This window comes from Xenopus laevis, chromosome 9_10S (genome assembly GCF_017654675.1).
Source record: "Xenopus laevis strain J_2021 chromosome 9_10S, Xenopus_laevis_v10.1, whole genome shotgun sequence".
NCBI lineage: Eukaryota > Metazoa > Chordata > Amphibia > Anura > Pipidae > Xenopus > Xenopus laevis.
In genome coordinates, this window is record NC_054388.1 from 3,311,443 (window position 1) to 3,332,743 (window position 21,301).

General features: G+C 42.9%; 2 protein-coding genes across 3 annotated transcripts; one reads left to right on the forward strand and one right to left on the reverse strand.

Moving 5' to 3' along the window:
- The first annotated feature begins 2,203 nt into the window (after positions 1-2,203).
- On the forward strand, positions 2,204-10,399 carry ube2z.S (ubiquitin conjugating enzyme E2Z S homeolog). Its single transcript, NM_001086565.1, is given in 7 exon segments — positions 2,204-2,472; positions 4,777-4,849; positions 4,974-5,161; positions 6,077-6,188; positions 6,269-6,381; positions 7,871-7,961; positions 8,461-10,399. Coding segments are annotated over 7 exon segments (942 nt in total). The 5' UTR covers positions 2,204-2,278; the 3' UTR covers positions 8,632-10,399.
- A 3,298-nt stretch (positions 10,400-13,697) lies between these two features.
- snf8.S (SNF8, ESCRT-II complex subunit S homeolog) lies at positions 13,698-21,171 on the reverse strand. 2 transcript variants are annotated; one of them, NM_001193413.1, is given in 8 exon segments: positions 13,698-14,306; positions 14,562-14,636; positions 15,919-16,060; positions 16,139-16,211; positions 17,575-17,679; positions 17,763-17,901; positions 18,898-18,948; positions 21,079-21,171. In NM_001193413.1, coding segments are annotated over 8 exon segments (774 nt in total). In that variant the 5' UTR covers positions 21,133-21,171; the 3' UTR covers positions 13,698-14,171.
- Between the last annotated feature and the right edge of the window lie 130 nt (positions 21,172-21,301).

A 21,301-nucleotide genomic window follows, 5' to 3' on the forward strand; every position in this document is an offset into this window, starting at 1 on the left:
CTATTAGCTTCTTGCCGTTTTATTTCTTTAGTAATGGCGTCTGTCTCCATTGCACGGGGAGCAAAAGTGCATGGGGGACCCCTATTGACGACTTCAGGGATCTGCACCAGTCACCAAACCCCAAATCAAAGATGCAGTTAGCTAAGAGACTTTATATACTACAGGTATGGGATCCGTTATCCGGAAACTACTGATGTTTGGGCGGACCCAATACCTGCGGGTTCGGGCCGACCTCGCATTCCTCTTTGCAGGTGAGGGGCGGGTGCTGGTTGAGCTCTTCTCCTCCTATCCCTGCCCGCCACCTATAGCCGCACTCCTGCTTGCCCCGCCCCTTTTGTGACATCATCGGCGGGGTATAAAAAAGGGACCTGGAAGTCGGATGTGAGCTGAGGGAGGACGGGTTAGGGTCGGGCAAAATCAGACCCGCACATCAATACCGGAAACCCGTGAGAGATCTGAAATACGGAAAGGCCGTCTCTATTTGATCCAAATGTTTAAAACTGATTTCCTTTTTCTGTGTAATAATAAAACAGTTGTTTGAACTTGATCCCAACTGAGATATAATTATTTATATTTGGCTGTAGCTACGGAGCCACAGACTGATGGGTGTCCTTGTCGGAGTCTCTGGTTCTGAAAGGGGCAGAATGCCTGTGTGGGTAGGAGAAACCGTTAAATTTAAAAGATTGCTCTCCAGCTGTTACACTACAACTCCCAGAATCCTCAGCGGGCTGGTGATGGGAGTCCAGGTGCTCATATTTTCAGAAGTAAACTCAACAAATAATGAGAGTCTACAGCAAATAGGCACATTCTTACTATAGAAAACCACTGGCCCGGGGTTTAAACACCCTGTAAAGGTTCACTGAATCCTGTTTGAATCTGAACAGGACAATCTGGTTTGGGGAGATTTCCTCGTCCTTTAAAGGAGACAAATGAAAAAGCCTAATTGTGTAGCCAATTATAAATAATATATGGAGTTGCTTTTATATGGTGCTAAAAATTAATATTCTCTTTAAAAATAGCCCCTTTATTAGAGCTCCCTATAGATGTTCACTGGTCCCTGTTTCAAATGAGGGGTGGGCGTGTCTAGGAGGGGACAGCCAATCACAGCCCTGCAGTCACACAAGCACAGACAGGCTTCAGTTCCCTATCAGGTCCTGCTAGCTGCTGATTGGTTCCTGTCCTACAGTGCAGTGAGCTGAGTGCACAGCCTGGGAATTCAGGGAGCAGCAAGTGGAAGAGAAGGGAGGGATTATTATCGGTTTTGCAGAAATATTCAATAAATCAGCCTGAAACATTACTTTTTTAAGCTCAATTCTTCTATATCTTAATGAGTATAATGTACTGGTACATTCTTATTTTTTACACAATTGTCTCCTTTAATTCTTATGCCAAGCGGTCACAGAGCATTTAAAGGGAGTGGTTCAGCTCTAAGATCATGTTAAGTCTGTTACAGAACGGCCCATTCTAGGAAACTTTTCAATTGGAAAATTATTTATTTTTTTAGAGTTTTTGAATTCATTCTTCTGACTCTTTCCAACTTTCAAACGGGGGTCGCTGACCCCATCTTTTCTATTGCTCATCTTTCTATTCAGGCCTCTCCTATTCATATTCCAGTCTCTTATTCAAATCAATGCATGGTTGCTAGGGGAATGTGGACCCTAGCAACCAGATACCTGCTGAAATCTTTCATCTTTCTATTCAGGCCTCTCCTATTCATATTCCCGTCTCTTATTCAAATCAGTGCATGGTTGCTAGGGGAATTGGTACCCTAGCAACCATACGGCTGAATTTGCAATCTGGAGAGCAGCTGAATAAAAAGCTAAATACGTCAAAACCCACAAATAATAAAAACCAATTGCAAATTGTCTCAGAATATCCCTCTCTACTTCATACTGACAGTTAATTTAAAGGGGGACACCCACATTTAGAACCAGGTCTTTCCCGACCCCACAGGACAAGGACATCAGACAAACCCAAGCAGTTTATCTGCGCCACCACCGTAGTGACTTGGGGTTCAGCCAGGGGGACGATACAAACCAACAAAATGGCTGCTTCCAGCCCAGCCAGCGACAGTTTCTGAGCGATAATTACGCACCAATAGGATGAGCCTAATGGCAGGAAGCTCCCCGCTCTCTCCCACAGCTCAACCTACGCGCTATAACCTCGCCCATTACAACTTCCGACTCTGACGCTCTGGTTTGTTGTCTCTATGTCGGCAGTACTTTCTTTCCCCCGTTGTCTCGTTGCCCCGGAGTCCCGGAAGTAAGTGCGAAGCGGAATGGCGGAAAGTCCAGCGGCTGAAGCGATTATTCTCCCAGGGGCTGCGGCAGGCGGCGGGGTCGTTCCTCATCTGAGCGGCCTCCAGACACCCGGGACGTCTCTTCTAACCACCTCCTCCGTGTGGGACCCCTCGGCCAGCGCTGACTGGGATAATGAGAGGGCTTCCACTCAGTGTGTGCTGCGGATAAAGAGGTGACAGAGGCTGGGGGAGGAGCCAAACAAATAGGGGTTCTCTCTCTCCCTGACAGGGGCCACATCCAATGGGAGGGACAGAGACTTCTGGGGGTTCACTGACTGATAACAGGGGCCACACATGGGGGAGGGGAGCATATCAATCAGGGGACACGTAGAAATGAGGGGGTTGATAGAGCTGTCAGTGCTGAATGTGAGGGGCCACATGTGGGGGAGGGGCATATACATTAGGGGGAGGGGCATATACATTAGGGGGTTCTCTGACACTGCAGGGTGACTGGGGCCACATCCAGTGGGAGGGACATAGGATCTGGGGGTTCACTGACTGATGTCAGGGGCCACATCTGGGGAGACGTAGAAATGAGGGGATTTATAGAGCTGACAGCGCAGGATGAGAGGGGCCACACGTGGGGGAGGGGGGCATACATTAGGGGGATCTCAGACAGAGCTGGCAGTGCAGGTGAAGTCATATAAATCTTGGGGTTCACAGGCAATGCAGGTGCCGTATAAAGCGGGGACGTCTGATGGGGCTGACAGCGCGGGATGCAAAGACTAAATCTAGGGGAGGGGGGCATATGAATCAGGGGGTTCTCAGAATTGGCAGTGCAGGAGGGTAGGTCCCACATCTGGGGGAGGGGGCATATAAATCGGGGTTCACAGACAGAGCTAACAACGCAGGATGACAGGGGCCACATGAGGATCTGGAGGGCATGTAAATAAGGGGGTTCACAGACCAATGGCAATGCAGCACGGCAGTGGCCACATCTGGGGGTGATGAGCATATTAATTAGGGATGTACAGTCAGAAGCATTTACATGTAAAGGTGTGTGTGTGTATATATGTACTGTATGTACTGTATGTATGTGTATATATAGTGAATAAAGTACCCCCTCTTGTAAAATATAAGGATATTATAAGTTACCGAGGAGTTTCATGACCATATAAAAGTACGAGGCCGAAGGCCGAGTGTATTTATACAGGTCATGGAACTCCGAGGTAACTTATAATATCCTCATATTTTACAACTGGGGGTACTTTATTTATTATAATACACAAATTTTAGTGAGTCATGTGACAGAAATTACATCACTACTCACCGTTTATAACTGATGACATCACTACTCACCGTTTATAAGGATATAATTTACAAGATATTCATGGCTTTTGTGTATTATATATATATATATATGTACTGTGTGTACTGTGTGTATGTGTATATATGTATGTGTATGTACTGTGTGTATGTGTATATATGTATGTGTATGTACTGTGTGTATGTGTGTATATATGTACTGTATGTATGTGTATATATGTATGTGTATGTATATATATATGTACTGTATGTACTGTGTGTATGTGTATATATGTATGTGTATGTATATATATATGTACTGTATGTACTGTGTGTATGTGTGTATGTGTATGTGTATATATATATATATATATGTACTGTGTGTATGTGTGTATATATGTACTGTATGTATATATGTATGTGTATGTATATATATATATGTATGTGTATGTGCTGATTTATTGGAATGATTATTGGTGAGTGTGTGTTGGCCAATGACCTGAGCCAGTGTCTCTGTACAACGAGTATCACTCAGTTCCTTCATCAGTCAGGTTTGAACACTCACAAGCCAAACGAGTGGCTAATGAGAAAGTAAAGGGACCCTCTTCCTTCTGTGCCCAGTTATTACTGAGAATCCCTTTGGCCTGTTGCTTGAATGAAGGAATGTCCATGGGTTTGGGACAATGAAAGCGACTTCACTTTCCAGCTTCCTTGGTTCCCAAGAGCAGTTGTGGGAGGAGCAAAGTAAGGCCGTCCCCAGACAAGCCTCTGTATATATCAAGCTTCTCTTTAACTGGCAAACTGCATCTGGGAGGGGTTTGTTTATACACAGCTCGTTGTCTCCATCAAAACAAACAGACATATAATGTTTTTTTTTTTTTAAATGAAAGAATAGGTAGATATTTTTAACCCAAGATTATTTTTTATTACCTAAAGGAGAGTTAAAGCCCAAAAAAAATTTGCCTAGAAATGTTGAATTTTACACTAAATGTGTCCTTAGCTCCTAATGGATTCTAATGCAGGATACACTGGTTTCTGTGCTGCCATGTCATTTCTCTCTTCATTGCTGATCAGCCACGTCTAATTATATATTTATACTGTGGATTGTTGTGACTTTGTGGTGAAGCTGGGAACTCCCTTCCTTGTTTCACAATCCCGTGTTCCTTTTACTTTCGTTTCATGTTTTTCAGCAAAGCTCAATAACCTCTCCCTTCCTTTCTCTTTTATTCTAGGGATATCATGTCCATTTATAAAGAGCCGCCCCCTGGGATGTTTGTGGTGCCTGATCCTCACGACATGACAAAGGTAGTGTTTTATTTGAACTGGATTCTTTAATTTTATTATTTTATATTGCATTCAATATACATTCAAATATATGAATAGAAGCAACTTTACTGTGTCTCTGAGGCTCTCTGTTGTTTTTCCCCAGATCCATGCGCTCATCACTGGCCCGTTTGACACCCCTTATGAAGGTGGTTTCTTCTTGTTCCTGTTCCGCTGTCCCCCAGACTACCCAATACACCCACCCCGGGTTAAGCTGATGACAACGGGGAATAATACCGTGAGGTTTAACCCCAATTTCTACCGCAATGGCAAGGTCTGCCTGAGTATTCTAGGGTAAGTGCTGGCAGGCAGAATATTAGTACAGGTGTGGGATCCGTAATCCAGAAAGCTCCTTATTAAAGAAAGGTTCTCTCCCATTTTTTTACCTGTAATAATAAAACCATGATCCCAATTAACAATTAATCTAAACAATTAATCCTTATTGGAAGCAGAACCAGTCTATTGGGTTTATTTAATGTTTACATGATTTTCTAGTAGACTTAAGGTATGAAGATCCAAATTAAGAAAAGATACGTTATCCAGTAAACCCCAGGTCCTGAGCATTCTGGATAACCGGTCCCATACCTGTATATGTTTAATTCACATATGCTGGGGACAACAGACTACAAATGTCATCAAGGGGATAGGGAGACTTAACTTATTTAGTGTCCCTGTACCCGTGACCCTGTGCTTTCCTATTTTGCCTCCTCCCCACAGTGGGGCTGTCAGGACATATCCCTTCATGCCCATTACTAACTCTCTACAACATTGATCCCCAACCACTGATCCCCCCCAACCACTGATCCCCCCCCCCAACCACTGATCCCCCCCAACCACTGATCCCCCCCAACCACTGATCCCCCCCCAACCACTGATCCCCCCCAACCACTGATCCCCCCCCAACCACTGATCCCCCCCAACCACTGATCCCCCCCAACCACTGATCCCCCCCAACCACTGATCCCCCCCAACCACTGATCCCCCCCAACCACTGATCCCCCCCCAACCACTGAATATACATATTAAAGGTATATTGAAGTTTTCCTGCTAAATGTGGAATGTGTCACTATCCTTTAAATTTCTGCTTTAAAATGAAGATGCTGAATTTAGAGCAAAGCCTCTGTGATTAACGTGCTATTGAACCTTCAAAGTATTTGCATGAATTCCCTTTTCACATGGGAAAAATAATGACTTGGATTGACATTGCAGAACTTGGACAGGACCTGCATGGAGTCCAGCTCAGAGTCTGTCGTCAGTGCTCATTTCTATCCAGTCTCTCATGACGGAGAATCCCTATCACAATGAGCCGGGCTTTGAGCAGGTAAAAGCTTTTGTTTCACTGCGGCAGGATTGTTGGTTCTCATACTGGTGACTGACCCACCGTTTCACTTGCATTTTAAGGAGAGGCACTCGGGGGACAGCAAGAACTACAATGAGTGCATTCGGCATGAGACCATTCGGGTAGCGGTTTGTGAGATGCTGGAGGGCAAGTGCCAGTGTCCTGATGCATTAAGGTTTGTTGCATTTGCAGAAATGTGTATTTCTTACAGTGTTACAAAGTTTAGTATGGATAACTGTTGGGTAAAAATGTTATTCCCACCCAAAGGTGCTTGCTAATAGAGCTAATAGAGCCTGCAATCCAGTTGGGGGGTAACAGTAGTTTTTTTTAATTTGCCCCCCCACCGGCGATAGGACACTTCATCCAGGGGGGAGTTCCTGGTGCAAGCGGCCTTGTAAAGCGCATGCACATAATGCGCTTCTGAATTCATGCACATTAGTTGCAGCATTTGCTCATTATGCACATGTGTGTGCCCCAATATAGCTGCTTGTGCCTGGAGCTCCCCCCCAGATAGGGTGGCCTAGCACTGACAGGGGGCAACATAATAAAAGAAACAAATACTGTTACCCCCCAACCAGAGTGCAGGCTTTATTAGCTCTATTAGCCCACACCTTTGGTTGGGGATACTATTTTTGCCCAACAGATGCCCTTTAAGGTACAATCCGCTGTTGGGCACCTTGTTAAAGGGGTTGTTCACCTTTGAGATAACTTTAAGTATGACGTAGAGAGGGATATTCTGAGACAATTTGCAATTGGTTTTCATTTTTTATTTAATGTTTGAGTTATTTAGCTTTTTATTCAGCAGCTCTTCAATTTGCATCTTAAGCAATCTGGTAACTAGGGTCTAAATTCCCCTAGCAACCATGCATTGATTTGAATAAGAGACTGGAATATGAATCGGAGAGGCCTGAGTAGAAGGATCAGTAATAAAAAGTAACAATAACATTTTTTAGATGGGGTCAGCGACGCCCATTTGAAAGCTGCAAAGAGTCAGAAAAAAAAGGCAAATAACTATAAAACTATAAAAAAATAATGAAAACCAATTGAAGAGTTGCTTAGAATTGGCTGTTCTATAACATAATAAAGGTTAATTTAAAGACAAACCACCCCTTTATGCATATGGATAAACCTTCAAAGCCTTTCACTTCCCTACTTACATTTCTTTCTGCAGGACCCCCCCCCTGGCTATGGAAACTCTGTGCACTCATAGCTGAAAAATAATAAAGGCTGAGGGAGGCTTATCCTTCCAAATAAGAGATCAGCAGCTTTTCTAGAATTCCATTATAATTGTTGACACATACTCTAAATGAATTCCGCCAATATGGGTGCAAATAAGTTTTGGTGTCCGACAATGGTTTCTGCACATGGTCCCGCCACCTTTTGTGTCTGAATGGCGTCACTTGCTGCATGTGGAATTAATAATGGCATTTGTGTCTGATGTACAACCCACTAAGGAATAACTGCCATGCACCACTGCAGCACATTTACACCTATAGATGAAAGCTGCTCTGGTATCCTGGCGGTTGGAAATATAGAACATCCAAGGAACAGGCAGTTCTCCTCTGTTATAGTAGTGACCATGAAATAATCATTTATATTGTGTAAGTATTGTCTATAGGCAATAACCATGACTACATTGACCATCTCTATTCTCTCTCTCATAGGAGTGTAATGGAAAAATCATTTATGGAATATTATGACTTTTATGAAGCAGTTTGCAAAGATAGATTTCACCTACAAGGGCAAAACATGCAGGTAATTTCTTTCTGGCCTGTAAGGGCACACGCTCACATTTGGCGAGATTAGTCGCCCGGCGACAAATCTCCTTTTCTTCAGGACGACTAATCACCACCCGAACTGCCTCCAGCCATCGATTTAGATTCTAGCTGGCGGGAGGCAGTTCGGGTGGTGATTAGTCGCCCTGAAGAAAAGGAGATTTGTCGCCAGGCGACTAATCTCCCCAAATGTGAGCGGAGCGCTTAGTTTTCTGTAGTCGCCTGAAGTTTCCTCGTGAGGCAACTTTGAAAAACAAAGAGTTACAAGTGCCATCCAGCCATCGATTTAGATTCTAGCTGGCAGGAGGCAGTTTGGGGAGATTAGTCGCCCGGGGACAAATCTCCTCTTCTTCGGGGCGACATCTCCCTAAACTGCCTCCTAGAATCTAAATCACTGGCGGGATGGCACTTGAAGCGCTTTGTTTTCCAACAACAAAGCGCCCTATTGTCTGTGTTTATTGTCTTTGCTGCCGTTTCAGGATCCATTTGGAGAGAAGCGAGGTCACTTTGATTATCAGTCTTTGCTGAGCCGCCTGCAGACCATTCACCAGAGAGTGAGGGAGAAGCACCGGAGAGAGACTGTGGATATAGACTCTGACTCCAGCTCCTCAGAGACAGAAACAGACACACAGGGAAGCTCAAACCCTTAAATCTACGGGGACGTCACTGTGTAGCACTTGCTGTGTCCTCACTTCAGACTGTTATTTTAGCGAGTATCATGACAAGATAGGACCTTGTTGTTACACGGAGCCTCATTGCCTTGGATGCTGTACGGACGCAGCGAAGAGCGAACACTCTAATTGTTACGGAGACAATGGCGGGGGGATAAAGCTTTTGTGGAACGGATTCCGAATCATGGCATTTGGATTGCTCACCAGAGCTGCAGCACTTTGTTATAATATGAGATTCTTCTCTCCTCTCTGCAGAATACTCATGTGTTGCTCCCCACAAGCCAAAGAGTTTGACGGTGGGAGAGCAGGATCCAGCCACGTGATCTCAAGCGCGCGACAAATGCCTTTTTTTTTTTTTTTTGTCAGATTTGCCAGAATCCACTACTTTTTAATTTGCTTTTTCACCCCCACGAAAAGAAATGCACTTTGTCTTGTGCCCTCTGGGCTTTGTCTATATAGATGTTGTACGTAGATGTTTGCTATGGGAATCAGCCAAGGCTTCTAAAGTCATAAAGGGGTTGTTCACCTTTAAAGTAACTGTTAGTATGATGTAGATAGCGATATTCTGAGACTATTTGCAATTGGTTTTCATTTTTTATTATTTGTGGTTTTCGACTTTAGCTTTTTATTCAGCAGCTTTTTAGTTTGCCGTTTCAGAAATCTGGTTGCTAGGGTTCAAATTCCCCTAGCAACCATACACTGATTTGAATAAGAGACTGGAATATGAATAGGAGAGGCCAGAATAGAAAGATGAAAGATTTCAGCAGGCATCTGGTTGTTAGGGTTCAAATTCCCCTAGCAACTATGCACTGATTTGAATAAGAGACTGGAATATGAATAGGAGAGGCCTGAATAGAAAGATGAAAGATATCTGGTTGCTAAGGACCAAATTCCCCTAGCAACCATGCACTGATTTGAATAAGAGACTGGAATATGAATAGGAGAGGCCTGAATAGAAAGATGAGGAATAAAAAGAAGCAATAACATTAAATCTGTAGTCTTATAGAGCATTTGATTTGAAGGCTGGAAAGAATCAGAAGAAAATAACTCAAAAAGTATAACACATAAATAATTAGAATCCACTATTTTGAATTCGGCCGATCCCCCGAATCCTTCACGATTCGGCCGGATACCGAACTAAATCCGATTCCTAATTTGCATATGCAAATTAGGGGTGGGAAGGGGAAACATTGCCAAAAACGTGACAAAAACTTGCGCAATTTCCTTCCCCGCCCATAATTTACATATGCAAATTAGGATCCGGTTCAGCTGGGCAGAAGGATTTGGCTGAATCCAAACCCTGCTGAAAAAGGCCGAATCCTGGATTTGGTGCATCCCTATAAATAATGAAGCCCAATTGTAAAGTAGCTACGAATTGGACATTCTATAATATACTAAAAGTTACCTCAAAGGTGAACCACCCCCCCTTTAATATTGCTACAATTAGGGTGGTGTTTCCATTGAGCTTGCAATCCTTTGTGATGGGTTGACTAGAGCTGGCAGTGAGTGTGTTCAGCCTGTTTTCTGTCTTTGTGTCAGCCTAATGCAATTCTACATCGGAGATATGGGGACAAGGAGCATTTAGGGGTTTCTCTTCTAAAAGAAAACAAAGGGATTTTGGATCAGAAACCTTGATTTTGTCTCTGGTCCTTTTTTTTTTAAAGCATGTCATTGTTTTGGTTACAAATTATAAATGTGGACGTGGCTTTGCAGTGGCCCAGATCACAGAATTAAATGTTGGATCTTTTTTTTTTGCTTACATGTCTGTATGTAAAGGGTTAAATCATGTGTCCTAGCCCTAAATCCAATCACGATCTTTAAAATAAGCCACTTTAAAGCCTAAAATCCCACGGGGGAAACTCTGGGCGACCTATACTGGCAGCACTGCAGGTGACAGTTGGACTGTTTCCTAGTTACAGTCTGAGGCCTTTTTGTGTCAAGGGCAAATGTGTGACAATTGCTGTAGCGGTGGAACTACGCTGCAGTTTTAGTAACAATATACTTCCCCTTTAATGCAAGTTTAAATAATACTTTATAGTCCTTCTGTATTATAAAATGACGGATGTGCTTGCTCTAGTTGCTCAGTCTCATTACTGTAAAGCACAGACTGGAGCCTGCGTAACATACTCAAGCACATTTAATGCGGGGATAGAATTGCAGCATTTGTTGCCAGAACTGTTCCTAAATCTAAATACAGACATCTGTAACCTGTTAAAGGTTCACTTTCAAAGAACGAGTTGTTTTCAGATATATCAGCAGATATAACGACTGTCTTATTTGTGACCGTTTTTCTAATATTGAAGTGTAAAGTGTCATTTTTCACCTTCTGAAAAATGGGGGGGGGGGGTCGCCGACCCTGTAAACTGTTCTAAATGGATACATTTAGTTGATCCATTTCTTATTTTTGTCCCCGCTGAGCAGAATCTCTGGGTTTCATTACAGGCAGCTGTTAGAGTTGATACAATAGTTGCTGATACTCCAGAGATGCTGCTGAGAAATGGATCAACTAATTGTAGCAACTAATTATAACTAAATGTTGCAAAATTATAACAGTTTAGAGTCTGCATTAGAATTATTGAGCTGTCAGACTCAAACACCAGAGATAAACTTTAAGATTTTGGAAAAACAGTAAAAAATAAATAATGGACAGTAATTGAAAAAGTCGTTATTTCTGGGGAACAATCTAAAAACAACTAAAAAAAAAAGGGGTTTGGAAGGTGAACAACCCCTTTAAAGGGGTTTTTCACCCGTTTAGTTAACTTTTACTTTGTTCTAGAATATCCTGTTTCTAGCAAAATTGCAATTGGTCTTCATTATTTTTTTATAGTTTCAGTATTTGCCTCTTGCGTTAAAGGGGTTGTTTGCCTAACTGTCAGTATGATGTAAAGAGGGATATTCTGAGACAATTTGCAATTGGTTTTCATTTTTTATTATTTAATGTTTGAGTTATTTAGCTTTTTATTCAGAAGCTCCTCAATAAACACTCTGGTAGCTAGGGTCTACATTCCCCTAGCAACCATGCACTGATGTGAATAAGAGACTGGAATATGAATAGGAGAGGCCTGAATAGAAAGAGGACTAATACAAATTAGCAACAAAATAAATGTGCAGCCTTTCAGAGCTTTTTAGATGGGGTCAGCGACGCCCATTTGAAAGCTGGAAAAAGTCAGAAGAAAAAAGCAAATAAATAAATAATGAAAACCAATGGAAAAGTTGTTTAGCATTGGCCATTCTATTACTACAAGGTTGTTTAAACCTCTTTAAGATGAGGGATAACAGACAAATAACCATTGCTCCACGAGGCTACGATATTATTGCTATTACTACTCCTTCGCCTAATTCTATTCCAGTCTGTCATTCAATCCCTGCCTGGTTGTTAGGGTGAATAAGATCAGCCGCTGAAATACCAGACTGAAAAGCTGCCGCACTGATAACCACAAAAATAATAATGACCAACTGCAAACTGTCTCAGAACATCAATATCTACATCTTTCCCTACAAGCTGGCGTATATTTTTTCTAGGGATGCACCGAATCCAGGATTCGTTACGGGATTCGACCTTTTCCAGCGGGATTCGGATTTGTCGCATCCTTCTGCCCAGCCAAACCGGATCTGAATCCTAATTTGCATATGCAAATAAGTTGCGGAAGGGAAATCGCGTGACTCACAAAACAAGGAAGTAAAAAATGTTTTCTACTTCCCACCCCTAATTTGCATTCGCAAATTAGGGTTCGGTATTCGGCCAAATCTTTCTAAGGATTCGAGGGTTCGCGGAATCCAAAATAGTGGATTGGGTGCATCCCTAATTTTTTCCTTTAATCGCTTCAGTGAACACTGAACTATGTACTATGTCTAGAGCAACTGGACTTTGCGGTTATCATTGAAGACATTTCACTACTCATAGGAGCAGCAAATCATCTTCAACGATTACTCGGTAAAGTCTGGTTGCTCTAGAATCACTTATACTAGATATACCTTGATCTTCATAGTCCTGTGCTATAATGGTTTCTGGTCTGCTCTTTAATTGCATCTGCCTTTCACTTCCCTACAGACTCCTTATTGCTGCCACACTATTAGCGGAACTCAGCACCCCATTGAGTTGAGTAGTAGATGGATGAGCTTGTGTTACTAGAAAGTACCCGCAGCACCGGGCTGTGCAGTGATTACTAGTGATTTATGTTGCTCCATTTAATGCACCGGATTCTACTAAACAACTGAGCGCTTAGAGGTGAGTGCGGTGGTGCAACGTGTGTTGTTTCCATAAACGCTGCATTTGTGTGAGACGAATGTGTATCTGCAATTGACTATGTAATTTACCTTTTTGCATATATAGTTTTGTAATAAAGCAATTTGGTTTCTCAATCATACCAAAACACTGGGAGGTATATCGGATTCTTTAGCTCAGATCCTTTTTCTGATAATGGCTCATTTCCATGAGAAAGATCATCCGTCTACAGCAATTGTGCCCCAAAATGCTTTGAATTTATAGTGTTAACCGCGTGAGTGTGCATTTCGGTGCCAAATTGTGCTCCCTATGTCGGCACGTGGCCTGATGCTCCGGGTAGAGTCCTGCGCTGAATTTGATAAACGCAACCTTAACCGCAAGTACCTTATCTGCAAACCCATCCGCTGACCATCAAGAAACAGGAAGTGCTGTCGTAAACCGGAAGTGACATCATTGGAAGTAGGCGTGATCAGAAAAAAGGAGTAAAACTCGCTATTGAGAAGACCCGCAAACCCAGAGAACCACGACCCACGTTTGTACCCGCTCCTGAAACTTCTATCTCCAACCGGCAGGTTTTTGTGGGTAACCCGACCCGTTGCAGGACTCTAACTCCAGGTGCCGGTACATCACAATTCTTTTTGGGGTTTAGGAGCAGATTATGGGGCTGTGTTTATACTCAGACCAAGAATCCACAGCATGCGACAATGTTTGAGGAATGTTACTGTTTTTAGTTTTTCATCCAGAAACAGAAAACTTAAAGACCCTAGTTAGTTACTCGCTGGCATAAAGGGTTAAAGTTAAATATAAACCGGCTGCAGTGTGTCTATTAAAAGGTTTTTATTCCAGAAAGAGAAGCTTTTTATTTGTACTCTCACCATGACTAAAGCAGAACCTGTACAGTCTGACATCAAAATCCGAACATTTCTAAAAAAGAAAAAAAAAAAAAAAGTCCATGATGGGTTTCAGCTGTAGCCATGGATAGGAGTATTGTCCTACTAATCCAACAGCAACCCCAGCAGACATTGAGCCTAGGAGCTGATACTTTCCCAAAGCTTAGTCTATAGAACAAGGCCTGCAACTGATCTCCTTAAACTCACCAGGTGGGTACGATATGGGGAAACCGTGTGACAGGAGGAGAGAGAAAAAGAAGAGGCTAAAGATCTGCAGCGTATGAACAAGTAGAAGTTATGAATTTCTCCAGTCCTCCCAGGTGACTGATTTTCCCCAAAGAGGCTTTTTCTGTAGAAGAGACCAGTGTAGTAAAAGCGACTTCAGTAAAACGGCCCACAGCAGATCAAGAAGGTCCTCCGTTTTCTTCCATATTAATTTCTTGAGAATAAAGTGCAGTAAAGAGAGCTGGTAGCCAATACTGGGCTTCACCTTGAGCCTGAGAGTCTATCCAAGCCAGACCTTCCTTTAGTAAGTGCTCCTGGATCGGTACAAGGAAAGTGGTTATCAGGAAAGTGCCGAAATACTCCCAATGTTGGGCTTTTCCCGTTTAGCAGCTGCTGCCCATGAGGCCCCCCACTATGCACAGCCGCATCTTGCAAGTGAATTTGGAGCTTGTTCAATTTCATGGGTAAAATTGGGGCAATTGAATTAAATGACGCTCTGTGCCACTGTGCAGTGCGGAGGAGACATTGAGACCCCAGCACTGGTTTATACTGAAGATTATTATACTCACCAGAACGTGTTTAGCTCTTTCCGTTTCCCAGTTTAAACTTGATTTAATTTCACCAACCGTCACAAATCCCTTTTTCTGCAGAGAAAAAAAACAGAGAAGTTAAAGAGAGAATCTCCTCACAGCTATTGGATAACCTTTAGGCTCACGACACGTGGCGTATTTTTAAGGGCTCTTACAGACGAGCGTTTTTACCTGCGCTCCGTTTTTCTGCGTTCAGCCACAGGGGAGCGCAGGAATAGACGCATTACATTTTTTCCAATGGGGCTGTACTCACACAGGCGCGTGTAGGCGCCGAACGCAGGAAAAATGCAGCATATTGCGTCTCAACCTGCGTTCAGCGCCTACACGCGCCTGTGTGAGTACAGCCCTATTGGAAAAAATGTAATGCGTCTATTCCTGCGCTCCCCTGCGGCTGAATGCAGAAAAACGGAACGCAGGTAAAAACGCTCGTCTGTAAGAGCCCTTAAGGAGAACTATCGTGGAAATGGAAATGTAATATAAGCTCCATCACACTGAACTTTCTTAATACAATCAAATATTCTATACCATTTCTGAAATAATCAAGTTTATCGTCACTATCCCTCTCTCAGCATCTGTTTCTCTTCATTTTGTCTTCATGCAGCAGTTGGGTGTCACATATTCACTGACAGTTACATCCAATATATCTTATAGGGGGGCTCCTTTTGCCTAGAAGATGTATTAGAGGTCACTCTATTAAACTCACCAGACATCATGTCTCTCTACATGCAGGATTTGTGCAAAAGGCAGTTATTTTGTTAGATTTTGTTTGTACTGGAATCAGTTATTTGAGTGACCTCTAATTCATCTGCTAGGAAAGGAAGCCCCCCTATAGGGATGCACCGAATCCACTATTTTGGATTCGGCCGAATACCGAACTGAATCCTAATTTGCAAATGCAAATTAGGAATGGGAAGGGGAAAACATTCTTTACTTCCTTGTTTTGTCACAAAAACGATTTCCCTCCCCACCCCTAATTTGCAGATTCGGATCGGCCGGGTAGAAGGATTCGGCCAAATCTGAATCCTGCTGAAAAAGGCCGAATCCTGGATTCAGTGCATCCCTAATAAGATATATTGGATCTTACTGTCAATGAATATCTGACACCCAACTGCAGCATGAAGAGAGAATGAAGAGAAACAGATGCTGAGAGAGGAATAGTGAACATAAACTTGATTATTTCAGAAACAATACAGAATATTTAATTGATTGTATTTAGAAAGTTTCTTATTTCAGTACGAGGAAGCCTATATTACATTTTTATTTTCGCGATAGTTCCCCTTTAAAGAAGGAGAAACGCCCAATCGTGGTGGCGCCGCTGATCAGCAGTGTCACTTACCTCTGCGAGCTGCAGGACAACCGTGTGATCCATGTTGAGCTCAGCGGGAACCGACTGGACCAGATAAGAACCTCCCACTGGGATAATCCCAAATCCGTTACCGAGAACTTTCAGCTTTTTAATTGCGCGAATGATGTCATCCCTGAAAAAGAACGTCGGCTCAGCTCGTTGTGCTTTAGCGCAGCTCTGTCTGTTGTTAATGAGATTTCATGATACTCACTGACTGACGTCCTGAGCCAGTTTCCCTCGGCCTTTCAGTACCTGCTGGTGGAGCTCAGCCAGTGTGATCAGACCTAGAAGGAAACAAGCTACAGTCAGTGTTGGGCTATTTATGTGTTGCTGAACTACAGGTCTATCCGTTGGCAAGACGAAACGAGACTCGAGAAGCTAAAATGCCTACACACCACTCGCATTTCTCTAGGTGCACCCATATTTTATTTGCACCATTGAGCTAGCAATTGCGCAGAATGCCTTGAGCTGGTGCTACATTTTTATTTATTTCTGTTGTTCCCCTTTAAATGAACTGTCAGTATGACGTAGGGAAAGATATTCTGAGACAATTTGCAATTGGTTTTCATTTTATATTATTTGTGTTTTTTGTGTTATTTAGCTTTTCATTCAGCAACTCTCCAGTTGGCAATTTCAGCCATCTGGTTGCTAGGGTCCAAATTACCATAGCAACCATCCATTGATTTGAATATGAATAGGAGAGGCCTGAATAGAAAGATGAGAAATAAAAAGTAACAATAATAAAACATTGGTAGCCTTACAGAGCATTTGTTTTTTAGATGGGGTCAGTGACCCCGATTTGAAGTTAGTTAACTTTTAGTATGTTCTACAATATCCTGTTTCTAGCAACTTTGCAATGGGTCTTCATTATATTTTTTTTAGTTTCAGTTTTTGCCTCTGGCATTAAAGGGGTTGTTCACCTTTGAGTTAACTGTTAGTAGGATGTAGAGAGGGATATTCTGAGACAATTTGCAATTGGTTTTCATTTTTTATTTAATGTTTGAGTTATTTTGCTTTTTATTCAGCAACTCCTCAATCTGCATTATAGACACTCAGGTAGCTAAGGTCTACATTCCCCTAGCAACCATGCATAGATTTGAATAAGAGACTGGAATATGAATAGGAGAGGCCTGAATAGAAAGATGAAAGATTTCAGCAGGAATCTGGTTGCTAGGGTCCACATTCCCCTAGTAACCATGCATTGATTTGAATGAGAGACTGGAATATGAATAGGAGAGGCCTGAATAGAAAGATTTCAGCAGGTAGCTGGTTGCTAAGGCCCAAATTCCCCTAGTAACCATGCACTGATTTGAATAAGAGACTGGAATATGAATAGGAGAGGCCTGAATAGAAAGATGAAAGATTTCAGCAGGAATCTGGTTGCTAGGGTCCACATTCCCCTAGCAACCATGCATTGATTTGAATGAGAGACTGGAATATGAATAGGAGAGGCCTGAATAGAAAGATGAAAGATTTCAGCAGGAATCTGGTTGCTAGGGTCCACATTCCCCTAGCAAAAGAAGGCAAATTATTAAAAAACTATAACTGAAAAGTTGCTAAGAATCAGCCTCTCTATAATAAACTAAAAGTTAACTTAAATATGAACCATCCCTTTAAACAAATAAAATATCCTCCTTTTTTACTGACCTCCATTGTGGTGTTTGAGCGCCAGACACACTTCGATTATCTGAACCCCGAGCTCGTAATAAAAGTCTCCAACGCCCAGCATCTCCGACCAGAACCCTTTGCCGGCTGTAAAGTCAGACAGCGAGATGTTACTGGGACAACAATGGCCAATGTAGAGGTTGATAAGAGAATAAATAGGAATATCTTACAGGCCAGAGGATCCACCCCAATGGTGGCGCACATATCCTGGAACTGGACTCTGAACTGAGGGTTTTTACGGATCTCTTGCTTGTGTTTACTGGCAAACTCTTCCAGGTTGGTTTTGAACATCTCCAACTGCTTGGACATCTGAAAAAGAACAGGGCGAGACCTTTACAAGTCCTGCACCAATATTGGACTTATTATTTATAGGGATAACCATGTCCCTGAAAGGGGTTGTTCCCCTTTAAATGAACTGTTAGTAGGATGTAGAGAGCGACATTCTGAGACAACTTGCAATTGGTTTTCATTTTTTATTATTTGTGGATTTTGACTTATTTAGCTTTTTATTCAGCAATTTCAGCCGTCTGGTTGCTAGGGTCCAAATTCCCCTAGCAACCATGCACAGTTTCTAAATTAGAGACCGGATTGTGAATCGAAAGATGAGGCAAATAAAGACAATCTCAATACAATGGTAGTCCAGCAAAGCATTTGTTTTTAGATGGGGGTCAGTGACCCTCATTTAAAATCAGGAAAGAGTCAGAAGAAGAAGGCAAATTATTCAAAAACAATAAATAACTAATGAAGACCAATTGTAAAGTTGCTTATAATTAGCCATTCTATAGTATACTAAAAGTTAACTTAAAGTTGAACCACCCCTTTAAAGGAGAACCGAACCCTTTATATTAAAATCCCCTACCCTACATAGACCCCCAGCCTAGGTGTTACCCTTGGTAAGAAGCCCCTAACTCTTTACTTACCCGTCGTTGCAGATTCAGCGCATCGGAGTTCACAGGCGACATGCGCAGTTGTTAAAAAAGCGGCAGGCCGCTCCAACTGCGCATGCGCTGGTACGGCGCTTAATTCACGAAGATTACTGAAGAGTGAACTCCGATTCCCTGAATCAGCAATGAGGGGTAAGTAAAGAGTTAGGGGCATTTACCGAGGGTAACACCAAGGCTGGAGGGTCGATGTAGGGTAGCGGGATTTAATATAAAGGGTTTGGTTCTCCTTTAAGCTGAACTGACGGCACATCTCAGCCACATCAATAACAGACTCTGGGGAGAGAGAGAAGATATAGAACGAGATAAAACACATTTTCGGGTTAGTCATGTCCTTCAGCACCAAAGCCTTCACTGGACCCACCTGAAGCAGCTGATCTTCAGCAAGAACCGTTCCCCGCTCCTTGTACTTGGCCTGAAATCACAAATTCAAATGCATTTACTCTTCAGATCCATTTACTGCCAAAATTCGCCATTACTAACAGGCGTAGAGGACAATTCGCTAACGAAAGAAACAGTCGCTAGCGTATTTTCGCCCTATCACCAGGCGAATTTCGCTCACACGAATAATCGTTACTCTAAAGTGCGAATTTTACAGAATGTTGCCTCTTTCGCTAGTTTCCTTCATCGCATCAGACCTGGCGAACTAAGATGAAGCTACTTCCTCTTCGATCTTACGTCAGTGACATCATATCCTGTATGCTGGAAACGCATAAAAGCTCTTTAAAACGTTTACGTTTTTTTCATATTTTAAAGCGGGATTGCCTTCAAAAGTACTAGGGATCCAGGATTAGGTTCAGGATTCGGCCTTTTTCACCAGGATTCGGGCGAATCCTTCTGCCCGGCAGAACCCGAATCCTAATTTGCATATGCAAATTTGGTTTGGTATTTGGCCGAATCTTTCGCGAAGGATTCGGCCGAATCCAAAATTGTGGATTTGGTGCATCCTTAAAAAGTCCTAACTAAAAGATTTTTGTGTTAACATTTCTTTCCCAACCATTTGAGGCTTATTCCACATTTATTTTAGGGTGGGCTCATGTCTAGGGCATTAGAGGGTCTTTTGTCTTTATTTTGCTTCCTTGGACATAAAAAATAAATAAAGACGTATATATATATATATTCAAATTGACCCAAGTGTAAGAGTACAAACAAAGTTTTTCTAGGCAGAAATGAACGCTAGCGAACGCTCCCCATGAAATGCTCGTGCTGACGAATTAACACTAGCGAAACTTCACCCGCATTCAGCTGCAGAGACGCAATTTCACATTTTGGTGAATTATCGTAATGGTCGTGAATTTGTGCCTGGCGAAGTGTGGTGGATCGTTTGCTGGTAAACTTGCCCTTTAAAGGAGAACTAAACCTCCTTTCTAATAAAAACCCCTACCCTACATAGCCCCCCCCCCGCCCGCACAGGAGTTACAACAAGTAAATACCCCTAAAACGGTAATTACACCTTGTTGCAGAGTCAGTGAAGCGGAGCTCACGGGGGGGGGGCATCTTTTGCCGCTTTGGTAATCTCAATAAGGAAGCTCTGTATCGGCGCATGCGCAGTTGGAACATTTTCCTGGTTCGCTATAACTGTGCGTGCTCCAAAAATGATGACAATTACCGAAGTGCCGGAAAAAGACCTGAAGAACTCCTGTGCGGGGGGAGCAGGGACTGTGTAGGGTAGGGGTTTTTATAAGAAAGGGGGTTTAGTTCTCCTTTAAAGGAGAAGGATAGCTACGGAGGCATTTTATTGCCAATAGATTAGCCACAACAGTACAAGCTATCACACTATATTTATTCTGCAGAATGCTTTACCATATCGGAGTAAACAGCTCTAGAAGCTCTCTCTGTTTGTTTAGGATAGCAGCTGCCATATTAGCTTGGTGTGACATCACTTCCTGCCTGAATCTCTCCCTGCTCACTCATAGCTCTGAGCTCAGATTACAGCAGGGAGAGAGGAGCAAACTGAGCATGCTCAAGCCCTAGCTCAGATTACAGCAGGGATGGGAGGAGGGAGGGAGAGAGGAGCAAACTGAGCATGCTCAAGCCCTGGAGGTTTAAGCTGAAAACAGTTAGTCTGATACAGAAGCCCATGAGTACACAATAGAAGGAAAGAATATAGGAGTCATTGGGGGAAGGGGAGGAGCCTAGAGGGAAGTGTTTCTTTAGTAAATAAGAACAGCCCTGACTCTGGAACTAACCAATAAATGTGTTTGAGACTTCCCCTCCCCCTGTCATTTCATTTGTCACCTCCCACAGATTCCCAGTTCACCCCTGTCAGCAGCAGCAGCAAGAATGATACAATAAGAACAAGAACGATAGAATAAGAACAAGAAATCTATTGGCTGCTGCAGGAAGTCTAAGCAATAGATCTGTCACGTGATCCCCAGGCTCAGCTCAGTAGTGAGTACAATTCCCACAATCCCTGAGGAGACAATAAGCCGCTGATGGGAAATGTAGTTTAAGTGCAGCCCAACTAGGGACAAGTTCCCAGCTGTAGGGTAAGTTTACAAAGCAGAAGCTCCTCACTGGGAAGTGGAACAAAAGCTCTAGTCACCTCGGCCAGTTTCTTCTTGGCGATAGCCCCCGCGCCCACCCCTCTCCGGTGCATGGTTGGCTCCAAAATCGGCACTTCCGCAGTAGCAGCAGCAACACGTCATACGAGATAGACCGGCGTCAATCGTCACATTCGTGCGCCGACGTATCACGCGCCTGCTCGTGTAGCTCCGCCCCTGATGACTTCATTTGCCAAAGACTCCATTTGCATTTCAGTCAGTTTG